This window comes from Zonotrichia albicollis, chromosome 10, assembly GCF_047830755.1.
Source record: "Zonotrichia albicollis isolate bZonAlb1 chromosome 10, bZonAlb1.hap1, whole genome shotgun sequence".
In the NCBI taxonomy this organism is placed as follows: Eukaryota; Metazoa; Chordata; class Aves; order Passeriformes; family Passerellidae; genus Zonotrichia; species Zonotrichia albicollis.
This window is the reverse complement of record NC_133828.1, coordinates 32,197,379-32,216,413: the sequence shown is the minus strand read 5'-3', so window position 1 is coordinate 32,216,413 and position 19,035 is coordinate 32,197,379. Positions and strand designations below refer to the sequence as shown.

At 47.8% G+C, this 19,035-nt stretch overlaps 1 protein-coding gene across 1 annotated transcript in view; it reads left to right on the top strand.

Moving 5' to 3' along the window:
• The window catches only part of IGFBP2 (insulin like growth factor binding protein 2), a 58,962-nt gene that overhangs the window by 34,820 nt on the left and 5,107 nt on the right, over positions 1 to 19,035 (top strand). Inside the window, exons 2-3 of the mRNA XM_005485194.4 lie at positions 15,592 to 15,815; positions 17,216 to 17,356. Of these exons, the coding sequence (XP_005485251.1) occupies positions 15,592 to 15,815; positions 17,216 to 17,356 (365 nt within the window). The remainder of the gene's footprint in view (positions 1 to 15,591; positions 15,816 to 17,215; positions 17,357 to 19,035) is intronic.

Genomic DNA, 19,035 nt, shown 5'->3' with positions numbered 1-19,035 from the left:
CTAGTATCTTATCTGACCAATCTGCCCTACTTTCTTCTGTGGTGCTCCATTATCTATTTTAGGTACAAGAAAGATGCTTGTGTGGAATTATCTCCACAGGTTTTATTCACTTTTGCTTTTCATTATTCATAAGTTTCCATTCTCCTCTTCTCTTACACCTCCTTAACAATAAATATTTATGTTGCCCCATCAGTTTACAAAGTACTCTGCAGATCTCAAAAGAGGCAAAGTCGTGCCCACCGATTTCTTGTCTTTCCATGCACCTTCCATGCTGCTGTGCAGGCACTAGAAGCAGAGATGATACAGCTTTGCAGGGAAGGACTCACATACTGCAGAGGCTGGGTGTATTTTGTTCCTCTGGAGCTCACTGGGGATGGAAGGCCTTCCTAATTCCCTTTCAAAGAGAGGATGACATAGCAGCTGGTGGTATTACACATGGAGAGAGTGTGAAAGTGCCCTGAAACTGGACATGCCCATTCTACCTTCTCTGGTTCTGTAACAAATCCTGCCTTTGAATGCAAAATTCGCATTACTCCTCCTGTGATGTGTTAAATGCCACCAGTAACTCTTCCCTGCTCACTGCAAACCCCTCCCTCCAGCATTACCTGTTTGCTGCTCCTCCAGGCACGCTTTCTACGTGATGTAGGAGGGAGTAGTGAAATGAGGTTTTAACTCAGCCCTTGTGGCATTAGGGATCTCTTTGGTCTGGAGGAGCTTGATGATGAAGAGATCTGTGGCTGTGTAGGGATCAGCCAAATGAAGCTGGTAGAAATGAGATCAACCCAGGGCTTTTCTTACTCTGGTATTCTTCCTACTGGTATTCAGTAGGAGGACTCAAATGTAAATATGATGATTGCAAGCACATGTGGCTGTGGCTGTCCATCTTGAGACCTGTTCAGTGAAAACTGGATTTATCTGTTTGCCAAGAGCAACTTGCTTTTCCCTTTAACCCTCAGGAAACCTTTCAGCTTTAGTCTGGCTGACACCACCATGGTTTATTTAGCAAGGCAAAGCATGGTGAGGCTGAGGGAGGGGTGTGAGGGGCCACAGCTGGGCTTTGTGAGACACTGGAATGGGGCAAGGGAGAAAACAATCAGGAAAATAGCAAGTGTTCTGGTGCAGAGTTTGAGTGGGAACTTGTAATGTTCAGTGGTAAATAGCTGGTTAATCAATGCCAGATTGTCTCTTGGAAGTTGTCTTAATTACTTTAGCCTGTGCCAGACACTGATATCCTTGAAACCTGAAAAATCCCATTAGAAGGTGCTTTCATTGGTCCTCAGCCAGCATGTTTCACTGTGTGACAAGAGGCGGTGCTGATGGGCTGGGGGCAGCACTGGGGGTGGCACTGGAAGGGTCTCTGTGTGTCAGGGCGCTCTGTGCAGCTCATCAGGAGCTTGCAGTGAGTTCCTTGCTCTGGGGTGGTGTCCCAGCTCTCCACTTAGGCAGCAGTAAGAACTGCTGCTGCTGTTTTCCATGTGCTTTGGCTTTGTTCCTGTGCCCTTAGCTCATGCCAAGGCCTTCTGTAGTTGCAAAAAGGCTGGGCATTTTTCTTTCTTTTTACAGAAGAGGTGTCCTGGCTCCCAGCCCCTCACCAGGGCTGTGGTTGATTTTGGAGGCATGCATGGCACACAGCAGGTGCACTTAGCATTCTGAAGGTCACCCCTTGGCTAAGGGGTCTTCAAAGCCTGTCTCAACAGAGTATAAAGGCTGGCACTGTGGTGTTTAGGTCTTTCTGCTGACTTGTTCCTGTGGGCTGAGGGAAAGCTATGAAGCAGGAACAAGAAGATCACTATTTTTCAGTTTCATTTGGCATTCCATGAAAAGATCAAGCAGGGCACAGAGCTGAACTATGAAGGTCGCTCCTGTAAGAAGTTGGAAATGGCCTTGATGTATAAGTGGCATCTAAAAGGAAGTACAGAAATTGATAGATATTTGGCTGGCTAAGAAATGTGATGATCCATGTGCAGGCTCTGGCTTGGAAAGTTCCTTTGTCACTGGTTTCCAGAAGCAGAGGAGATGATCAGTCATTACAGCCCTCCTGATGTCAGCTGCTGGTCACAGAGGAGCAGCTCATTCCCTGACTGCTCCCTGTTTCCCTGGGAAGCAGTGCTGCAGAAGCCACCATCTGATCTGCTGTCCCCTCTCTGTCATGGTTGAAGGGGGTGTCAGTGTGGGTTGTACACCAGTACCTAAATTCTCTGCCTTCCCTAACTGTAGAAGATGGGGTGTCCTTTGGAGGATGACTTGAACTGGTGTTCCCAAAGGTAGAGAGTCCAGTTGGGTTCAGCTGTGAAGCCTAAAGAGGGATGTTTTTCATAGGAAAGATGTCTCTGCTTAGTGCTTATGAGCTGTGCTGGCAGAAGAGAGCAGGGCAGGGAGAGGTTTGAAGACTGTAATTTGCTCACTGCCTTCCTCCCAAGGAATCCAGAAGTTTGTTTTGTTAAAGACAGGTCTGTTTTCCTCTCTAGTGAAACAAGAGTGCCTGAGTAATCATCAAACACACAGGAACATCCATTGCCAGTTTGGGATAGGAAGTGCAGGGTTTAATTACATTTTGACTCTCTTTCACTTCACTATTCAGATACTTCTTTTCCTGGGTTTGAAGTCTTGTTGGACTGGGACAGGAAGGAGCAGGGGAGCTCATTCAGCTCCTGCTAGTATGCCTTGCTTTTTGCTCGCTTCAAGGGTGGCTTTTGTGTTTAGACACTAGAGAAAAGATACCAGGCAGCAGGGATAAAGGATGGCTGGACTCAGCACTGCAGCATGAAATCAAACTGGAACACAGCACTGGGAGAGCTGACAGTGCTTTGAATGTCTTATTCTCATTGGAGGGGGTCAGGCAGGACATTGATGCCTGCTTCCATTGGAAAGGTTGAAAGCCACAGAGGTCACAAGGTGTGACAATGGCTGAAGAGGGGGATTCTCTTGTACGTGGCAGGCAGGAGAACAAGGAGCTGAGGTCAGGGCAGGGCACTGGGGAGATGACTGGTAGGGGTGGGGAGCATTTCTGCTGGGCACAAAAAGCAAGTGGTGGTGTAACCGAGGAGCTTCCTTCTGGGTGCCTGAAACAGATTGTGGGGATTGCTGCATCACAGCCATGACGTGTGCTGGTGTGATGAAACATCACTTCAGCCACTTACCCTGAAGCTGCAATACTCCTGATTTCAGCAGGTATGGAGCTCCTAGGCTGCTTGTGTGGGTTGCATTCTGTGTTAGTATTAAGCAGCGTAATGTATTTGTGTGCATTTGGTGACAGTCAGGCAGCCAGCTGAGCAGTCTCAGCCTCTGTCTGCAGGGAGAAAAATTCTGTCTGGGATGGTGCCCATCCCACATCATGGCCTGAAAGCTGTGGAAGGATGCTGGGCATGAGCCCTTGTGAGAATGCCACTGACCAGCAAAAGTGCCCAAACTCCTTGCCCCAGGAGGCATCAAAACTTTTCCCAGTGACTGAAAAGTACTTGGGGTGGCTAAGTGGGAGAACAGCTAACTTTACAGCCAGTGCTCCTCTATGTTGCCAGCTGCTGTGTGCCTGGCTTCTGGTTTCACAGGGAAACAGGCAAATAGGAGCTGGCAAAGGGCATTTCAGGTAACCTCTCCTCAGTCTAGGGGCTTGAAGGACCCTTGTGCTTTCTGGAAGGGATTCAAGCACTGCATGCATCAAATGCAGGCTTCCTGAGCTGGTCCCTTCTGTTGTTCAGGCCACCTGGAAGAATGTGCGAGAGAAGTCTCACAGCGTGATTGTTTGTTAGCAGTAGCTGGCACTGGCACAGCCTGCACTGGGTGGTTGAAGGGGTACATGGGGGCTGTGTTTTGATTCTGCTTTTCCTGTTTGTTGTAACTTGGCAGAGGCAAAGTTTCAGAGACAGCAGGGGCAGCAAGATCCTTTTTCTTTCTTCCTGACATGTACTACACCACCTTCTGCCACTAATTCTGATTTTTTGCTGGGGAAACAGTGGGAAGGGAGGATTGGTGAGGTTTAAGTCTGCAGCTTTGAAGCACATAAACCAGAATATTTAGCATGGAGTTTATTGTCTAGAGAGGAGACTTTCCTAAAAGCAGCCCCAGAGATTGTGAGCAGCTGTCACAGTATCTTTTGTTCCTGCTTCAGGTGGGAATTTAGTGGGGAAAAAACTTTAAAAAGGAAGAATGAAGAAAGAAAGATGCAAACTTCAGCCACACAAAGCCCTTTCTCCAAGGCCTGTTCAGAAAATGGAGATAAAGCAGCAATAAAGTCAAGTGCTCAATTAAGCCAGATGTATGTGCTTTAAAACACTAACAGATGTGGCAACAGTGGCTCCAATGAAGTGGAGCTTTATGGACCAAGTGTGGTGGAGGTTGGTGTTTGGTGCCTCTTGCTTCCTGATGGGGAATAGTGCAGCAGTGCTTTTGTTCTGGGACTGATGAAAGGGGGTGTGTAGCTGCTGGGGACTGTTCCCCACTGTCTGCTTGGCTCCTGCCCTCTTTCCTCTGGGCTGGCTGTGGGTACAGTGCTTTCCAGTTGAGTTGGTCTGAGGGCAGAGCAAGTTACAGCACTCTGGGGCAATCTACCCACTGATAGCCTCACACCTTAGGGCTCCTGGGATGGTTTGGTGCCTCCCTTGGTGAGTTCCTTCCCCAGAGCCTGTGCTTGGGGACTTGCATGCCCTTAAATGACTACTGCATTTTGCTTTGAAAATTTGGGGGTTCCAAAATACCATAAGTACAGGCCAAGTAAATGCTGTACAACATGAGCAGAGTACAGTGTGAGCTGTACTTGCTGCAGAGCAGCTGTCTGGGCTGTGGCTGGGGAGGCTGACCCATGTCAGGTGTGCATCATGTTCAGGGCTGCTTTGGAGTTGGGATGTAAACATCCATGTGCTACAAGCCAGCTTATGGTGTTTGGCATTTTGGGGGGAGTTCCATGGGAACACCAGTTCTTCTTGAAGCTCAGGAATTCCCTGCACTTCCTTGCAGAAGCTCAGTGTTTCACTGTTTGGATTGTTTACAAAGGCAGGGGTGGTTTTCTCTAATTTGGGGGCCATCCCACCCAGTGTATCATAAGATCCCACTTTTCATGTGCTCTTTGCCACATGCCTGGATCTTTTCCAGGGCTTTAAGTAGTATCCAAATCATCTGGCCAAGAAAGGGGTGCTGTATAGATCAGGTGTAAAGCAAACACACCAGGGTGCTTGGTGCCGGGTGTGCTGGCAGGCTGTACACAAAATGCTTTCCGGAGCTGTTTAAATGGAAAGCTGACTGATATGCATCCCAGCTTCTGTTCCAGTGCTTCAGCTGGGTTATCACGTTTGTCTCAGTCACTGTGTTCTGTGGTGGTCTGTTTCTTAAGCTTTACAATGCCTCCATCCTCCTTGGGAATGCAGCTACTGATGTTCCCCAGTCTTTTCTTCCTTCCTCTACCACAGTTTTATGACTCTCTCTTCCTGCTTTTTGCTCAGCAGGAGTCTACAAACTCCTGAGGTTTGAATTTGGGCAGCTTCATGGGTGGCCCAAAATAGAGAGTCTTTTCCAACAAAATAAGATCCAGCCCTTTATAGAAAAAAGGCAAGAGACTAAAGCAATATCATCAGAATGAAGGAGCAGGCTGTCTGGCACTGCTTCCCTCACACCTGTGGGGAGGAATCTTCCCCTTCTGAAGGCCAGGTGGCATGGCCATGCTGTAGGCTCTGGAGGTTGGAGGTCACTGAGGTGACTTCCATTACTTGACTGAAGGTGCCTTGCATTATTTGACTGTGCATTCATTGTTATTTCAGTAGCAGTGCTGTGTCAGTGAAGATTTTATCCTTAGAGAGTGGCAGTTGCCTTGTTTCAGTAAATGCACATACTAAGATGAATAGTAAATGTGCATAACAAATACACATGCAAGACCTGGTTCAGTCCTTTCTCATGGAGTGCTTGAACACGAGGGTTCAAATTCAGCTCTGCCTCCAGCTGGGAGAAGGGTAAAACAAGGGTTAAAGAAATTGAGCAAAGTGACTGCAAAACTGAGTGAAATACTGCCCCAAGAACAGATGGCCAAAGTGTTTTGACATAACCTGAAACAATTGTGGTGTTGCTTAGCTTGGATGTCAAATGAGAAAAAAACACAATCTGGGAACAGTTCAACTTGTGGCTTAAATGTGGGATATAGCAACTAAGTAATAGCCCTCATGAGGAGAGAAGATAATGACTGTGAGTGCTGGAGGCAGCTGGGAGATGCTCGTGGGCAAAAAAGGCTCAACTAAATTGCAGCAGATACTCCCTCTTCTGCCTGCAGTGCAGAGCTCTGGTTTTATTTGGAGGCACTGTGCTTTGTGCCTGGGGAACAGGCAGGTTTCTGGGGAAAAAGCAAACAGGGTTGGCTTTAAGGGCTCAGGGGCTGCATGGGGACAGTGGGTCCAGCAGACCTTAAGGTGACACTGGTGGTATTGGCTGTTGGGCTCTGGCAGAGTTTCTGAGAAGTTAGGAAGAAATTACTGTAATAATAGTGTGTTTTGAAAAAGGCAGACTTTTAGGAAATGTGCAGTGAGATTTGGGTGGGTGGTGAGGAGAGCCCTGGCCTCAGCTGCTGTCTGGAAAATTGACTTTGGAAAAGTGAGATGTTATTTAAAAACTAGTAATACAAATGACTGAAGTTCATTCCATTTGTGTGCATAATAACTGGAGAAGGCAATGTGGCTGAGAAGGGAGCAGAGCAATACCAGAGATAGGTGAGAGATGGCTCTTACAGGCAGGATTAAGCACCTTTTTGCATTTTAAGTGGTTTTTTTGCTTTCTTTGTGGTGTTTTTTTGTTTGTGTGTGTTTTTTTGTTTTGTTTTGTTTTTTGTTTGATTGGTGGTTTTTACTCCTAGTTTTGAGGAATTTTCCACTTTTTTTGAGGGTCCAAGGTCAGATTTCTGGCTGTGCTGTACACAGCCTTCCCAGATGGTGCAGTACTCTGCCACAGGCTGCTCTGCTCCTGCTGTGTCCAGAGCCACTTCCCCACCAGCCACTGATGCTGATGGGTTTGTGAACAGGCACCAAGTGGTTACTCACAAATCAGTGAATTGCAGTTGGGCTTCCAGAGCCAGAGGACATCTTTTTGGTGAGCTTTTGTCTATCCTTGAGGAACCAGAACAGGCAAAGTGCATTTTCAGAGACTATCTCCCTTAGCTGCTTATATGAAAGAACCCACAAAATTTCCTTCAGCCACCTCTCCTTGAAGCAAGATGTCTTATGTTTGGCTAAAGCACCCTATCCAAGAGACAGGGACAGATGTGAGTACTTCCTCTAGTAGTCCATCTCTCTGCAGGTTCAAACTGATTTTTGGCAGTCTGTCTCCAGCTAGCATGGTGTTTGCTTGTTTCTGCCTGCACCTGTAAAGGTAATAATTTAAAAATAGGAGAATTGTCTGGAAAGGTCCTCTATACTATAATTTTTCCCAAAATAGGTGATGAAGCAGAAACATTTAGTATGATTTTGAGGAGTTTCTTGTTTGTGATTGTGTCCATCAGATCATAAGTCCTTCATCAGTCCTTCCTGGCAGGCTGCAGAGTGCATACCTGGGAATCAGCCTTGTTGAGATTCACAGCTCCTGTCATGCTGGCAGCATCTGGCTCTCCTGCAGGAAAGAGAGGAGCAGCAGCCCAATGCCAGACAGAGATCATCTAGATAGTAATGAACATGCAGGCACCCTCATGGAGGCTGTGGTAAGGAGAACTGTCCTGTGCTTGCATACTCTGGACAGTGGGGTGCAAAACCCCTGACAGATTTGGACTTGGGGTTAGAGACGAGCCCATGTTTCCATTGTGGAAATACAGGTAATTCAAACAAAGCAGTTAAACCTACAGGAAATTAATAAGGTAGTTTTGTGATTCACTTTTAATCTGGAAATTCATAGGGACCAAGGATTTAGGTGCTGATTTTATACTAGAAATTGGTTCAGGCTTTTTGGGGTGCCTGAAGACCACACAGATGCATGTGAGTGAGCGGGGAAGGAGAGCAGAGACTTGGTCTGGTAGGATTAATGGCTTCTTTCATTCAGGCAGAAGCCCCTAATGACTAAGTAGTAACAACTCTGGGGATTTTACAGACGGGGTCAATGTCAAATTGGGAAGCTGCAGTGCAATTAATTTAAGCTGGGAAGTGTTTTCAAGTTAATTCATTTGGTTCTGCTGGGAAGGTTGGAGCTTTGCAGAGGGCTAATTGCAGAACAGTGTTGAAAAGGCTGAGATACGGTTCACTAACAAGGGGGAATGCTCTTATGGTGGCAGGGAGCTTGCAGAGCCTCACTCAGCAAAACCTTCCAAATGCATTAAAGGTCTTTCCGCTGAGCATGCTGCCTTCACACACATTGAGGTTAAGTACCTGCACAAAAACACTGTCATCAGCCATGGGATGAGACCCTCTGGCTGCTCAGCCTCAGCTTGTAGCTAAGTCCAGAGTGTCTCTGCTGTAGGTGTGCACTGGGATGCACAGTAGCTCTGTGCTTGGGAGAAGCTGTGAAAGAAAAGCAGGACTGTAAGTGGAAGCTTGGTAAATGAAGGGACTTGAAGCATTCTCCTGCATTTTTGAGGGTCCTGAACAGCATTCTCACCATTCTTGGCACACAGTGAACAGCTGGTGCGGGAGAGAGCAGGATGTTGCAAATAATACGTGCAGGCTCATGCTGGCAAAAGGAGGGCTGGAGCAGACCTTCCCCAGCAGTGGTTTGTGCTTTGCTGGGTCTGCACAGAGTGGGCTGGTAATGTGCTACACAGCCCTTCAGTAAAATAATTTGGAAAGAAAACTAACAAAACAAACCCTCCTATTTTGTCTCTCTTGAGCCTGGTTGCACATTTCCATGAAATGGTGGAAACTTACTATTTTTGTGAATTGTGTTCCTGTTTGAGATGCAGTTGGCATTTGCTGATGTGTTTGTAGATATATTGAGAGGTGGAGGGGGAGGAGATCTAATAGGGAGACAAGCAGTCATACAAACATACATGCAGAAACACAGAGGTAGGCTGTGTAATTGCACAAGTCCTGTATCCTTGGGATACCAGTCTACAAACATGGTTAAAAAAAAAGAAAAAAAAGGCTGTTTGAAGTAAAGCCTGGGGAAGGGACATCTTGGTCCCTCTTCTATCCTCATCTCACATCAGCTTCATGTCAGCATTGCTTGTCCCCTGGTCCTGGAGGGCTTTGTGTGCGGAGGTGCAGGGGTGTGCTACGGGGCACTGCGCAGTGGTAAGAGGTGTTCCTCTGGCTCTGGGTGAAGCCAGGTGGATGGAGGAGGGAAAGTTGAGCTCTCCAGCCACCAGGAATAGGCAGAGAAAAGAGAGCAAAGCAAGCTGCTGAAAGCTGTGCTGCCCGGAGTCAGTGTCCCTGGCACTTTGGAGGAGCATAAAGCATTTCCTGTAGGATGCCAGAGTCAAAGGAAAGCACTGGGTGCCCCTTGGATCACCCCTCAGTGCCAGCTGCTCAGGGTAGGGAGAGGAGCTTGCTAAGCAACCCCTGGCCAGAACATGCCGTTCCCTGTTCCCTCCCCAGTCCTGCCTTTCCCGCTAGTAGAGATGGGCTGAAAAGATCTCATGGCAAAAAAAAAAAAAAAGGTGTTTGCAGAGCCCTCAGGGCTTTTGGCCCTAGGAGATGTGTGAGTGCTTTGTGGACAGCTTATCAGAGAGGTAAAGCAAGGTCTTGGAGACTAATGTGGGAATTTTCTGGCTGTGGTGTGCAATTCCTCACTGATACTGAGCAAGTTGGTGTGATGAAATAACCCTGGGAGTGCAGGCAGGCAGAGGCAGAGAGTCCTGGGAACTCTTCAGCAGATGGAGAGATGCTCTGAAGTGATCCATGTCCCATGATGGTAACCTGTGTTTCTGAGAGATTGGGATGCTGATGTTCAGGCCAGTCCTCGCAAGGCTGGGTGGCACAGACACCTCTGGAAGTCCTTTGGAACCAAATCAACAGCTTTAAACATGACATGTTCCCTGTGCAGAACTGGATGAGGCTAAGCAGAACAGGCTGCTGGCTGAGGAGAGGGGACAGCAAGCAATATGGGGGTGTCCCTGTACTTGAATCCAGAAAGGGTCATGCACAGCTTTTCCCTCTTAGGTCTGTCAATGGCTGCTAAACCTAGGCTAGATGAAATAACTTTGGTTTCTGAGCTGCCAATGGCCAGGAGGAGAGCAGAGGAAGAATTGCTCTGTAATCGTCTTTTTTTCTGCCCCTCCCCTGAGCATCCATGGTTGCCCTCTGTGAGAGATGCTGTTCCAGGGCAGGTGATGCTGCTTCTCTGATGTGTGCCCTTCTCCCATTGCTCCCTGTCCTACACAGCCCATTGCTTATGCTCTCTCTCTGGCATTTCCAGATGCACTTTTGTGCAAAGTGAAGAGTGAAACTTGAGTGGGTGCTTTGGTTTCATCTGCCTCTGGACAGCTGCATCCAGACTGGCTGGATGATGATGGGGCCAGACCATGTACCAGTGCTCCCACATTTTCCCTCTGCTGCCAGCAGAGTGTGGATGGATGCTGTGCCACGGCTCAGTGCTTTACAGGTTGGCAGTGCTGATCAGCAAACTCTGGGTTCTTTTTGGGGGTAGGGTGTGGGCCAGAGGTCCTGGGCGTAGGTGTGGGCTTTGTTCTTGGCAGCTCCTGCTGTGAGGAAATCGCAATGCCAGTATAATCCTTGTTGGCAAAGTTTTTCTGAGGTTTCTGAGTTCCAAGTCATAACACACACACCAGAGCTGTTGCACCTTTGCCCAGGGCTCTTCTTGAAGTACTTTGCATATTGATGAGGCAGAGGTTACTGGGGCTGTGGTTGGGGTTTGTCTGCTCCTTACTTACCTTCCTACAAGTAATTCTTCCATTGGGGCTGTTGTGTGTACGAAAGGTCAGGCTTAAAGGCTCTGTCTGCTCTCAGGCTGCACAGGATAAGCACTGGCTTCTTGGCAGCCTGGGACAGGCAGCTCTGCACCTTAAAATAAAAAGTGCAAGCAATAAGGCATTTAAATGATCCTGAAATGATAGAACTTGCAGACACAAAAAGCTAAAAGATCCTCCCAGACCTAGATAAGATAGATTACACTTGCTCAGGGTGGAAAACCTCTTCATGGATGCTGCATTCCCACAATCCCAAGTGTGCTTACTCTTGTACATGGTGCCAGGCCAGGACTTGAGCTTTTGGATTTGCCCATATATTCCATACATGACTTTGGGCAGCATTCTTAAATATTTCTGTGCCTTTTTTTTGTTTTCTTTAGCCATGTGCAATTCAGGATGAACACCTTTCTGTCTTCAGGGTAATTAATGAACTGCAAAGCTCTCAGACATCTTCAGAAGGAAAGTGCTGGCCAATGGAGGCTGTGATTGCTGCGGGAGGGAGATGTAAGCCCTGTCCAGCCCAGGACACAGCTGGGACCCCCAGATAGTGGGGTTTCTGGCAGAGTGTTGAAGGCTACTTGGGTGAAACTTTCTGTGGGTCTGGGACCTTAATCAGCATTTAAACACTGTACAAACACTCTGGGCAGATAAGCAAATGCATGTGAAACCCTCTGGGCAAGCTGTTGATGAAGGAAAGCAAGTGCAGAGAGAGCAGGAGCGGCACTGGCGAGGGCGGCTGCGGTCCTTGGCATGGTGTGTGCTCCCCGTGATAGAGCCTGGCTCTCCTGTGCTAAGTGAGTGCTACTGGCTCCATCCTGTTCTGCTGCCCAGATACGCTTCAGGGCTCTTCAAAGGGATAAAAATATATTTTTAACCTGAGGCAGCTGCCTTTTTTTGTGTGGTACATTTTTTCTCGTAGCTCTGGAAGTGACAGGTTGTTTTTCAGTCCCTCTGTTTCTCAGCTGTCTCGGCAAAGGTGCCTAGAGGTCTCAAACCAGATTCCCGAAAATTTTAGCACTGGAAATTGGTAGTTGCTTTTGAGAATGTTGGCGAGACGATGCAGCTCCCTACAGACATTAACTGATGGCCATTTGAACAGGCTTTTTCCTCAGCCAAGTCCTCGCCCCATTGAAGCAAATGGGAATTTTCCTTGAAAAAGGCCATAAAGAAATCGTTTTCTTGGCAAGTAAAGAGGTGTTTCATGGACTCTGCATCAGCATTCAGGAGAACTTCAGCTATCTGCTTAGATTCCTGCCACACTTGTCCCACCCTGCACAAAGCTCTCTACCTTTTGATCTGAAATAACACAGGAGATGTTTTCCACATGCCGTAAGAAAGAACTATAAAACAATTGTTTTGGAGTTTGGCACCACTCCCTTACAGATATATTTAGTGTGAATTGAAATTGGTCAGCAAAAAGGCGTTGGTCAGGATGACAGACAGATTAGGGCTCTGTGTCTTGGGGCTATCACATACCTGCCCATCCTGGGCTAGTAGGGGCGGTAGGTGGCTTCATTAGTTCATGGATTGTAATAAACAAGCATGACTTGCAGCTTTTAGCCAGCATTAGGAAGCATTTTATCTAGCTGTAAGAGGGGTTATTTGGCTTGTGTCATGCTCTGTGGTGTCCAGACCCAGAGTCTTTATCTTTCCACTCTTCTTGTTGCTCCCCAGCCCTTTTGCTCTTTCAAATGTGGTCCACCACCCCTGGTGCTCAGCCTTCTCCTGTGCATCAGCTTGTTGTGAAAGAAATGCTGGTGCTCTGCACATGGGGCCAAACTCTTCTGTCTCTCCCTTCTGTGATGAAGCCACCTCTGGAAGCTCCAAGTCAGGATAGTTTCTCTTAAGAGCAGCACAGATATGGGAGAGGGAAAAGCTGTGATGGGGCTCTGCCATCAGCCCCAGGTGGACCAATCCAGCTTGGCAGCAGGGTCAAAGGCATGGCTCACCGTGGCTGGCTTGGCCTCAGAGAGGAAAGCTTACAGTCAATAGCAGCTAGACCTTCCTGGCTGCTGATCCAGTCTTGCTCCTGTGATGGTGCCTGGGGAGCCAAGACCAATCTCTCCTGTCTCTGGGTGTGTTCACGCACATTGACTTGCACACTCCACTCCCATCAGTGGTTTTCTTTGGGCTGATACTTGTTAGCATTGGAAAGTGAGAAAAATGAACAAAAATATTATCAGAAGCAGGTTTTGTGAATGAATCAGCCGACGAGAGGCTTACCAGCTCGCCTGCATTTACTAGCACAGTGCTTATTTGGGCAGATGTCTATGTGTTTTAGTTGGAGGCAGGAAGGGAGTGAGAATGGATGGGGGAAGACATCACTTCCAGTTTGCTGCTTTTCTGTCAGTTTGTACCTTCTTTTTCTGAATGAAGCAGAGGACTGCAGTGTGTCTGAGAATCTGCCCTGCTGCTGCCCTTGTTCTGCTGTTGTTGACAACATGGGGGGCACCAAGCAGAGGAGCACAAAAGAGGTCAGAAGGCTAAAACTCTCCTAAGCCAGCCTTGCCTCTTCAGCCTTGCCCATCTCTTCATGGTGCTTTTGTAGTTGATTCTCTCTAAAGGCGGCCTCATGGCCTTCTCTCTTCTCACTATGTGTTTCTAATTAATGGGGAGACTGGTGTATAAACAGAATATTCCTGCTCAAAATATTGCTTGTCTGACTCCTAGGATGATGGCCAGATGGCAATCACCAGACAGCAGCCTAGACTTTGAGCTTGCCCATCTGGCTATCAAACCTGGTCTCAATTCTCATCTGGAACCAGAACTGAGGAAACTAATGGGCTTTGCCAGATTGGTTTTGCCCCATGTTTGCTTTTCAGTTACTACCTAAGCAGCTAAAAACATGCAGACCAAATGCATTTAGTATTTCTGGAAATCATGAAGAAGTTCAAAAAGATACTGGACAAATCCACTGAGGGTTGAGTCTTTTGGTGACTTTTCAATCCTGTGGATCAGATGCAGTCTTCAGCCATGAAAGTGCTCTTACTGCTGGTCTGCAGCACAGACTGGGAATGGTCCTTCTGCTCCCGACAGCTGCTGATGGTCTCTCATGAATGGCAGGCTGGGCTGGATGGCTCCTTGGTCCAGCCCACCTGGGCCATCCTGGCATCAGGCAGCTGCATGTTTGCTGAGTGAATTCAGACGAAACTCTTCTCGCAGTTTCTTCTTGTGAGCTTGGGGTTGTAATACCTGAAAAGAGCCTAGAAAGCTATGTTAGAAATAAAACACTTTCTATTATATTTTTTCACTCTGTCATGACAGTAGGGCTGTGCTGACAGTAGGGATAAACAACATCATGCAGATTCTGAAAAAAGGAACTGCTAACATCTGTAAGTGCTCTGTATGCTTGGTCCTCTGAGAAGCAGGAGAGATCTATAAATTAAGCACTGTTATGTGAGCTAAAACACTGCTTGCCCTGCATCATGCACAGTTTGATATGATTTCTTTACATCTAGATAAGTGCCTGAGTTCCATAATGCTGGAAAGCTGAAATTGGAGGGGCCAGAGAGAGCTCTGATGCTGGGAATTTGGGTGCTACAGTTCTTCCTTGGCAATACTGAAAGACACTTCCTGTTTGTCACCGTCACCAGAACAGCCTGGTCTGTCCCCTGGTATAATACCTATGGAGCTGCTGAAGAGGTTTTGTGCAGAGACATACATACAAAGCCTGGCCTGGGTTATTGCACTGGGAAGTGATGTGCATATGTGGGTTCAATCCTAATTTGGGCTGGAAGGGACCTCTGGAGGTCTTGCTTCAAGTCTCAGCTTAATTCAGGCTCAGCTTCAATATTATATTTAGCTATAGTATTAGATTGTGCTTTCTCAGCCAGATCAGAGCAGGCAAAAAGGAGTGATGAGCTGTCACCTCCTAGGTGTTAGAAGCAACCAGGAGGAATTGAGATCTCTCCTCATTGCCTCTGCAAAGTCCAAAGAGACTGGTGGCTGCAGCATTGTGACCATCATGTCCTGCTGTGGCAAGGTTTGCTCTCACAAATTCCTGGTGAATTGGGAAAATGCATAAATAACAGAGCAGAGGAGATGGAAAAAGTCCAGAAATCCCCAGATTTCCCCTAACTGATTTTGAAATGGCTGTACTAGCTGGGATCTTGTGGCATTCATCAGTGGCAGAGTTGTGACTGTTCCACTGTCAGCAAATGCAGTAGTAGGTAGAAGCTAAATGAGTAACACAGTATATGAGAGACAATGGGAAAGATGGTATGGCAAGGATGATGGTCTCTGAAATGACAGGATCTCCAGAGGATGTTAGGGTGGCCACATGGCCTCAGTACAGAGATGAGGTATTTTTGAAAGCAGAGCTGAGAATTTATTTTAGCACATGAATGTTGAGTAAGAATTCCTGGAGATACTCTGGGGGATGACAGATGGACTCAAGGTATTGTTACTAATCACTGTGGTTTTAAGTGCTGGATCTAAAGTACACTTGGCATCTCTAATCCAACTGGACTTCTAATGGGAAAATTGCATTCTTGGGAAGTAATTTAGAAGGTCACAGAAAAGCCAGAAAGAACTTCTCCAGCAGCGATTTCCCCTGCTCTCTAAACTGTCTTTTAGAGTGGTAATAACTCCAGAATGAAAGAATCTATTCTCACCTTCCAGATGAAAGGGATAATGCAATTTAAAATTTTTGCATGCAAAGATTTTATGGCTTGGTAACCAGCCACGTCTGAAAATGATCCAGGGCAGGATGAACGTGTGAGGCAGCGCCTGACTGAGCTGGACACTTTCCTTGTCTGCCCTGTCTCCTGCAGATAATGGTGATGACCGCTCTGAGAGCATTCTTGCTGAGAACCACGTGGATGGCACCGTGGGGATCCTGAGTGGAGCTGGAGGGAGGAAGCCCATGAAGACAGGCATGAAGGAGCTGGCAGTGATGAGGGAGAAGGTGAACGAGCAGCAGCGGCAGATGGGCAAAGTCAGCAAGGCCCATCACAACCATGAGGACTCCAAAAAGTCACGGCTGTCGACGGGCAGGGTGAGAGGGCAGGGCTGTGGGGAGCTAAGGGGGGCAGCTGTGGGCTTACTGGGAAATGCTGAATGCAGATCCTAAATGGCATCTGCAATAAGCTGTCTTAAAAACAGAAAAAGTAAATTGAAAGAAAAAAGTGGGGAGAAGCAGAAGAGGAGAAGCAAACATTTTTGCTCTGATGCTGGGCCTGAACACACTATCTGATGAACTTTGATATGCTGGTCAGGAGGCATTATTTTCATTCAATTTACCTCTGGAAGGGAGGCTTCTGCTGGCTCAACATCCACCTTTGAAGAAGTGCAGGCATGCCCTTTGCCCATGGACTGGCTTTCTCACATCCTTTTTCCCTAAGTAGGCATGGCCCAAGGGGATTTGAGGGGCTAGAAGCAGGTCTGTCTGCCTGCTGCAGGGTAGCCCCAGTCCAGGTTAAAGAAGGCCACAAGCCCCAAGGATGACCTGTGTGACTGTCCTGTAGCAGGGAGAGTGCTCTAAGACCTCCCATTCTACTTTTCTGTCCCTGTCTGTTATCCAGTTCTTGGCCGTGGCTTCCCTCTAGTGGGAAGCTTGATCAAGGCAACTAGATGGGATAGGAGTGGAGATGGAGATTGAAACCCACCCCAAAGGGTCCACTATATACATCCCTGTAAACATACAGAATATTAATATCTGGGGAGCACAGGGACAGAAAGGAGCTTTAAAAAGAGTCCTCATGCCTTCCAAAGACTTGGCAAAACAGAAGTTTGAAATAAAATGCAGGCACCATCAGCTTTGAGAGTTCACACACTGCTGCTGCTCCTTTGCAAAGAAAACCTCATGCACTGCAAAAGCAGAGAGGTGTGGATGTAGTTTGTCTCACATCAGGCTTATTTCAACCACACTGCCTTGGGTGGAAGCCCTGTCTGGGAGCTGCTGTGGAGCAAGAAGGATGCCTCCAGAGGCTGGCTTGGGGTACTCCCATTCCCAGGTCTCCCTCTCCACTCTCATAGAGTCTCACATGCTTTTGATTTGTACTTCTGGGCCAGAACTGCATCACAGGTGTGTGCTCTGGGCTATGCTCATGGAAACCCTCCTGATCTATCCGGACTAGCCCTGCTTCATGTCACTTGCCACCACCAGTGGGAGCCATGGTACCCTCTGAGGTTTCTCCCCTGTATCCAGGACTTGGGATCTGGTATTATGTTGGCTCTTGTACCAGTCAGCTACATGGGAGATTTGCCAGTCTATGCACAACTCTGATTTTGGGTGACTGGAGGTGAACTCTGGAGCAGGACCTGGGGCAAACCTGTGTCTTTAGGGATGCTCATGTGTTCACCCCTGCTGGTGTTACCATTGTCCACAGTGTTGATGCTGAGTGGTACCATTGTCCTGAAAATAATTTTTTTTCCTGTTTTCTGGGTTGTTTTCAGACCCCTTGTCAGCAGGAGCTGGATCAGGTCCTGGAACGCATCTCCACCATGCGGCTGCCAGATGAGCGAGGGCCCCTGGAGCACCTCTACTCCCTTCACATCCCCAACTGTGACAAGCATGGCTTGTACAATCTCAAACAGGTAAGAGGTGGGGCTCTGGGGCTGTCTGTGTTTCCAGCAGCATCTCTTGGCTCAGTGTCTGTCCCCATCATGTGCAGACACAGAACATGCATAGTTCAGGGCTGGGCTGATACCCTGTGCATGATGTGAGGTGTGGGGTAAATAGAAAATGCTGCACGTGGCATGGACCGGTTTAGTTACACCCCTGTACGTCTGCAGCCACTAGTTTGCAAGTGGAGATGAAATGCACATCCACACATGGCCGTGGGCAGCCCAGAGATGGAGAATCAGTTTAGTTTTCCCCATAAGAGATGCTTATCTGTTCAGGTCTATTTTTTTTAACTTTGAGCCAGATCTTGTACTGTCTGGGCCCTGCTGCAGGAAAAAAGCAGAGAGGGACTGAATACTGACCAGTCTTGCAGACAAAGCAGAAGGTGCTTCTGGGAGTCAGGAAGGTTTCTACTGTACTTCACTGGTTTTCTTCCACAAGTCAAGGCTAGTCCCCCAGATCCAGGAGGGATTCCTTCCAGGCAGGGTGGGGCTTGGAGTGCAGCATGCTTCTGAAGGTATTTATGGGACCCGAAAGAACTCAGAAAACTTGTGTGTCTGAATTCTGACTTTCTGGCTTCATTCATGCTAAACCAGCAGGTGTCAGTGGCTGAGGAATGGGAAAAAACTGCTGGAAAAAACAGCAGGAGCAACAGCTGGTGCAGGGTTGACTGAAGTAATCTGTGAATAGTACCTGCATATGAGGATTCCTTATAGCTGAGCCTTTGGAGGGGATCCATCCTCTTTTCATGGCTAGGCCTTCTGCTCAGGGCTACTTCTATCCCTTCATCAGAAGCATTAAAAAAAAATAGGATGCTCTGAGAGAATCTCCCTCTGTCCATTCTCCTGTCTTTGTCCCACTTGGGCCCTCACCCATCCACCCCTGAAGAGCCCCATGGGCTGGCTGGATCCCTCAGCATGAGCACACTTGGAAGGACTGGATGGAGCAGAGATGGCAGATTGCCTGTAAGATGAGCCATGTCTGGGGAATGAGCCCGGACACTGTGGTGATGCTTTGTGTCCTACAGAAGGAAAAATAGCCTCTGCTGCTCCTTGTGCCTGAGGAACAAGTCAGCCTGCACTGGCCTGCTTGGAGTAACCTCTGCATCTCCCACTATAACCTGTTCAGAAATGTATCTGCTGGGGCTGGAGGGATGAACATCAGGTTCATAGTGCCTGCAGCACTGCAGGCCAGGAGGAGGATAACTATTAGACAAGAAACTTTTCTCTAACAAGACTGGGAGGACAGAGGCCAGGTCCAGATGCACCATGGTCCCTGCCTCTGTTCTGGGATAAGTGAATCTCTGTTTGGTCTGGCTGTGGGAGCCTTGATCTGATGTTTGTTTAGCCTAATCTGCAGGTGAGAAGAATCTTACACAGATCCTCTGTCAGTCTGTCTCATCCCTCTTTCCCAAGGGATCTTTGTCTTTTTGGATGCTTTTCATCCACAGTTGGCAAAGGGTGATGCGTTTCAGGGACAATTGTCCTTCTGGTTCATTAGAATTAGCTTCTTGGTCCCTGGCACAGCCCCTGGGGAAAGAGGTTCAGCCCTCATCCTGGACTGCTGGAGTAACGCTGCTGGTGCAGCACAGGCCCTGGGGGGTTTGAGTACAGCATCCCATGGATTTTGCCTGAATCTAAACTAATGCCAG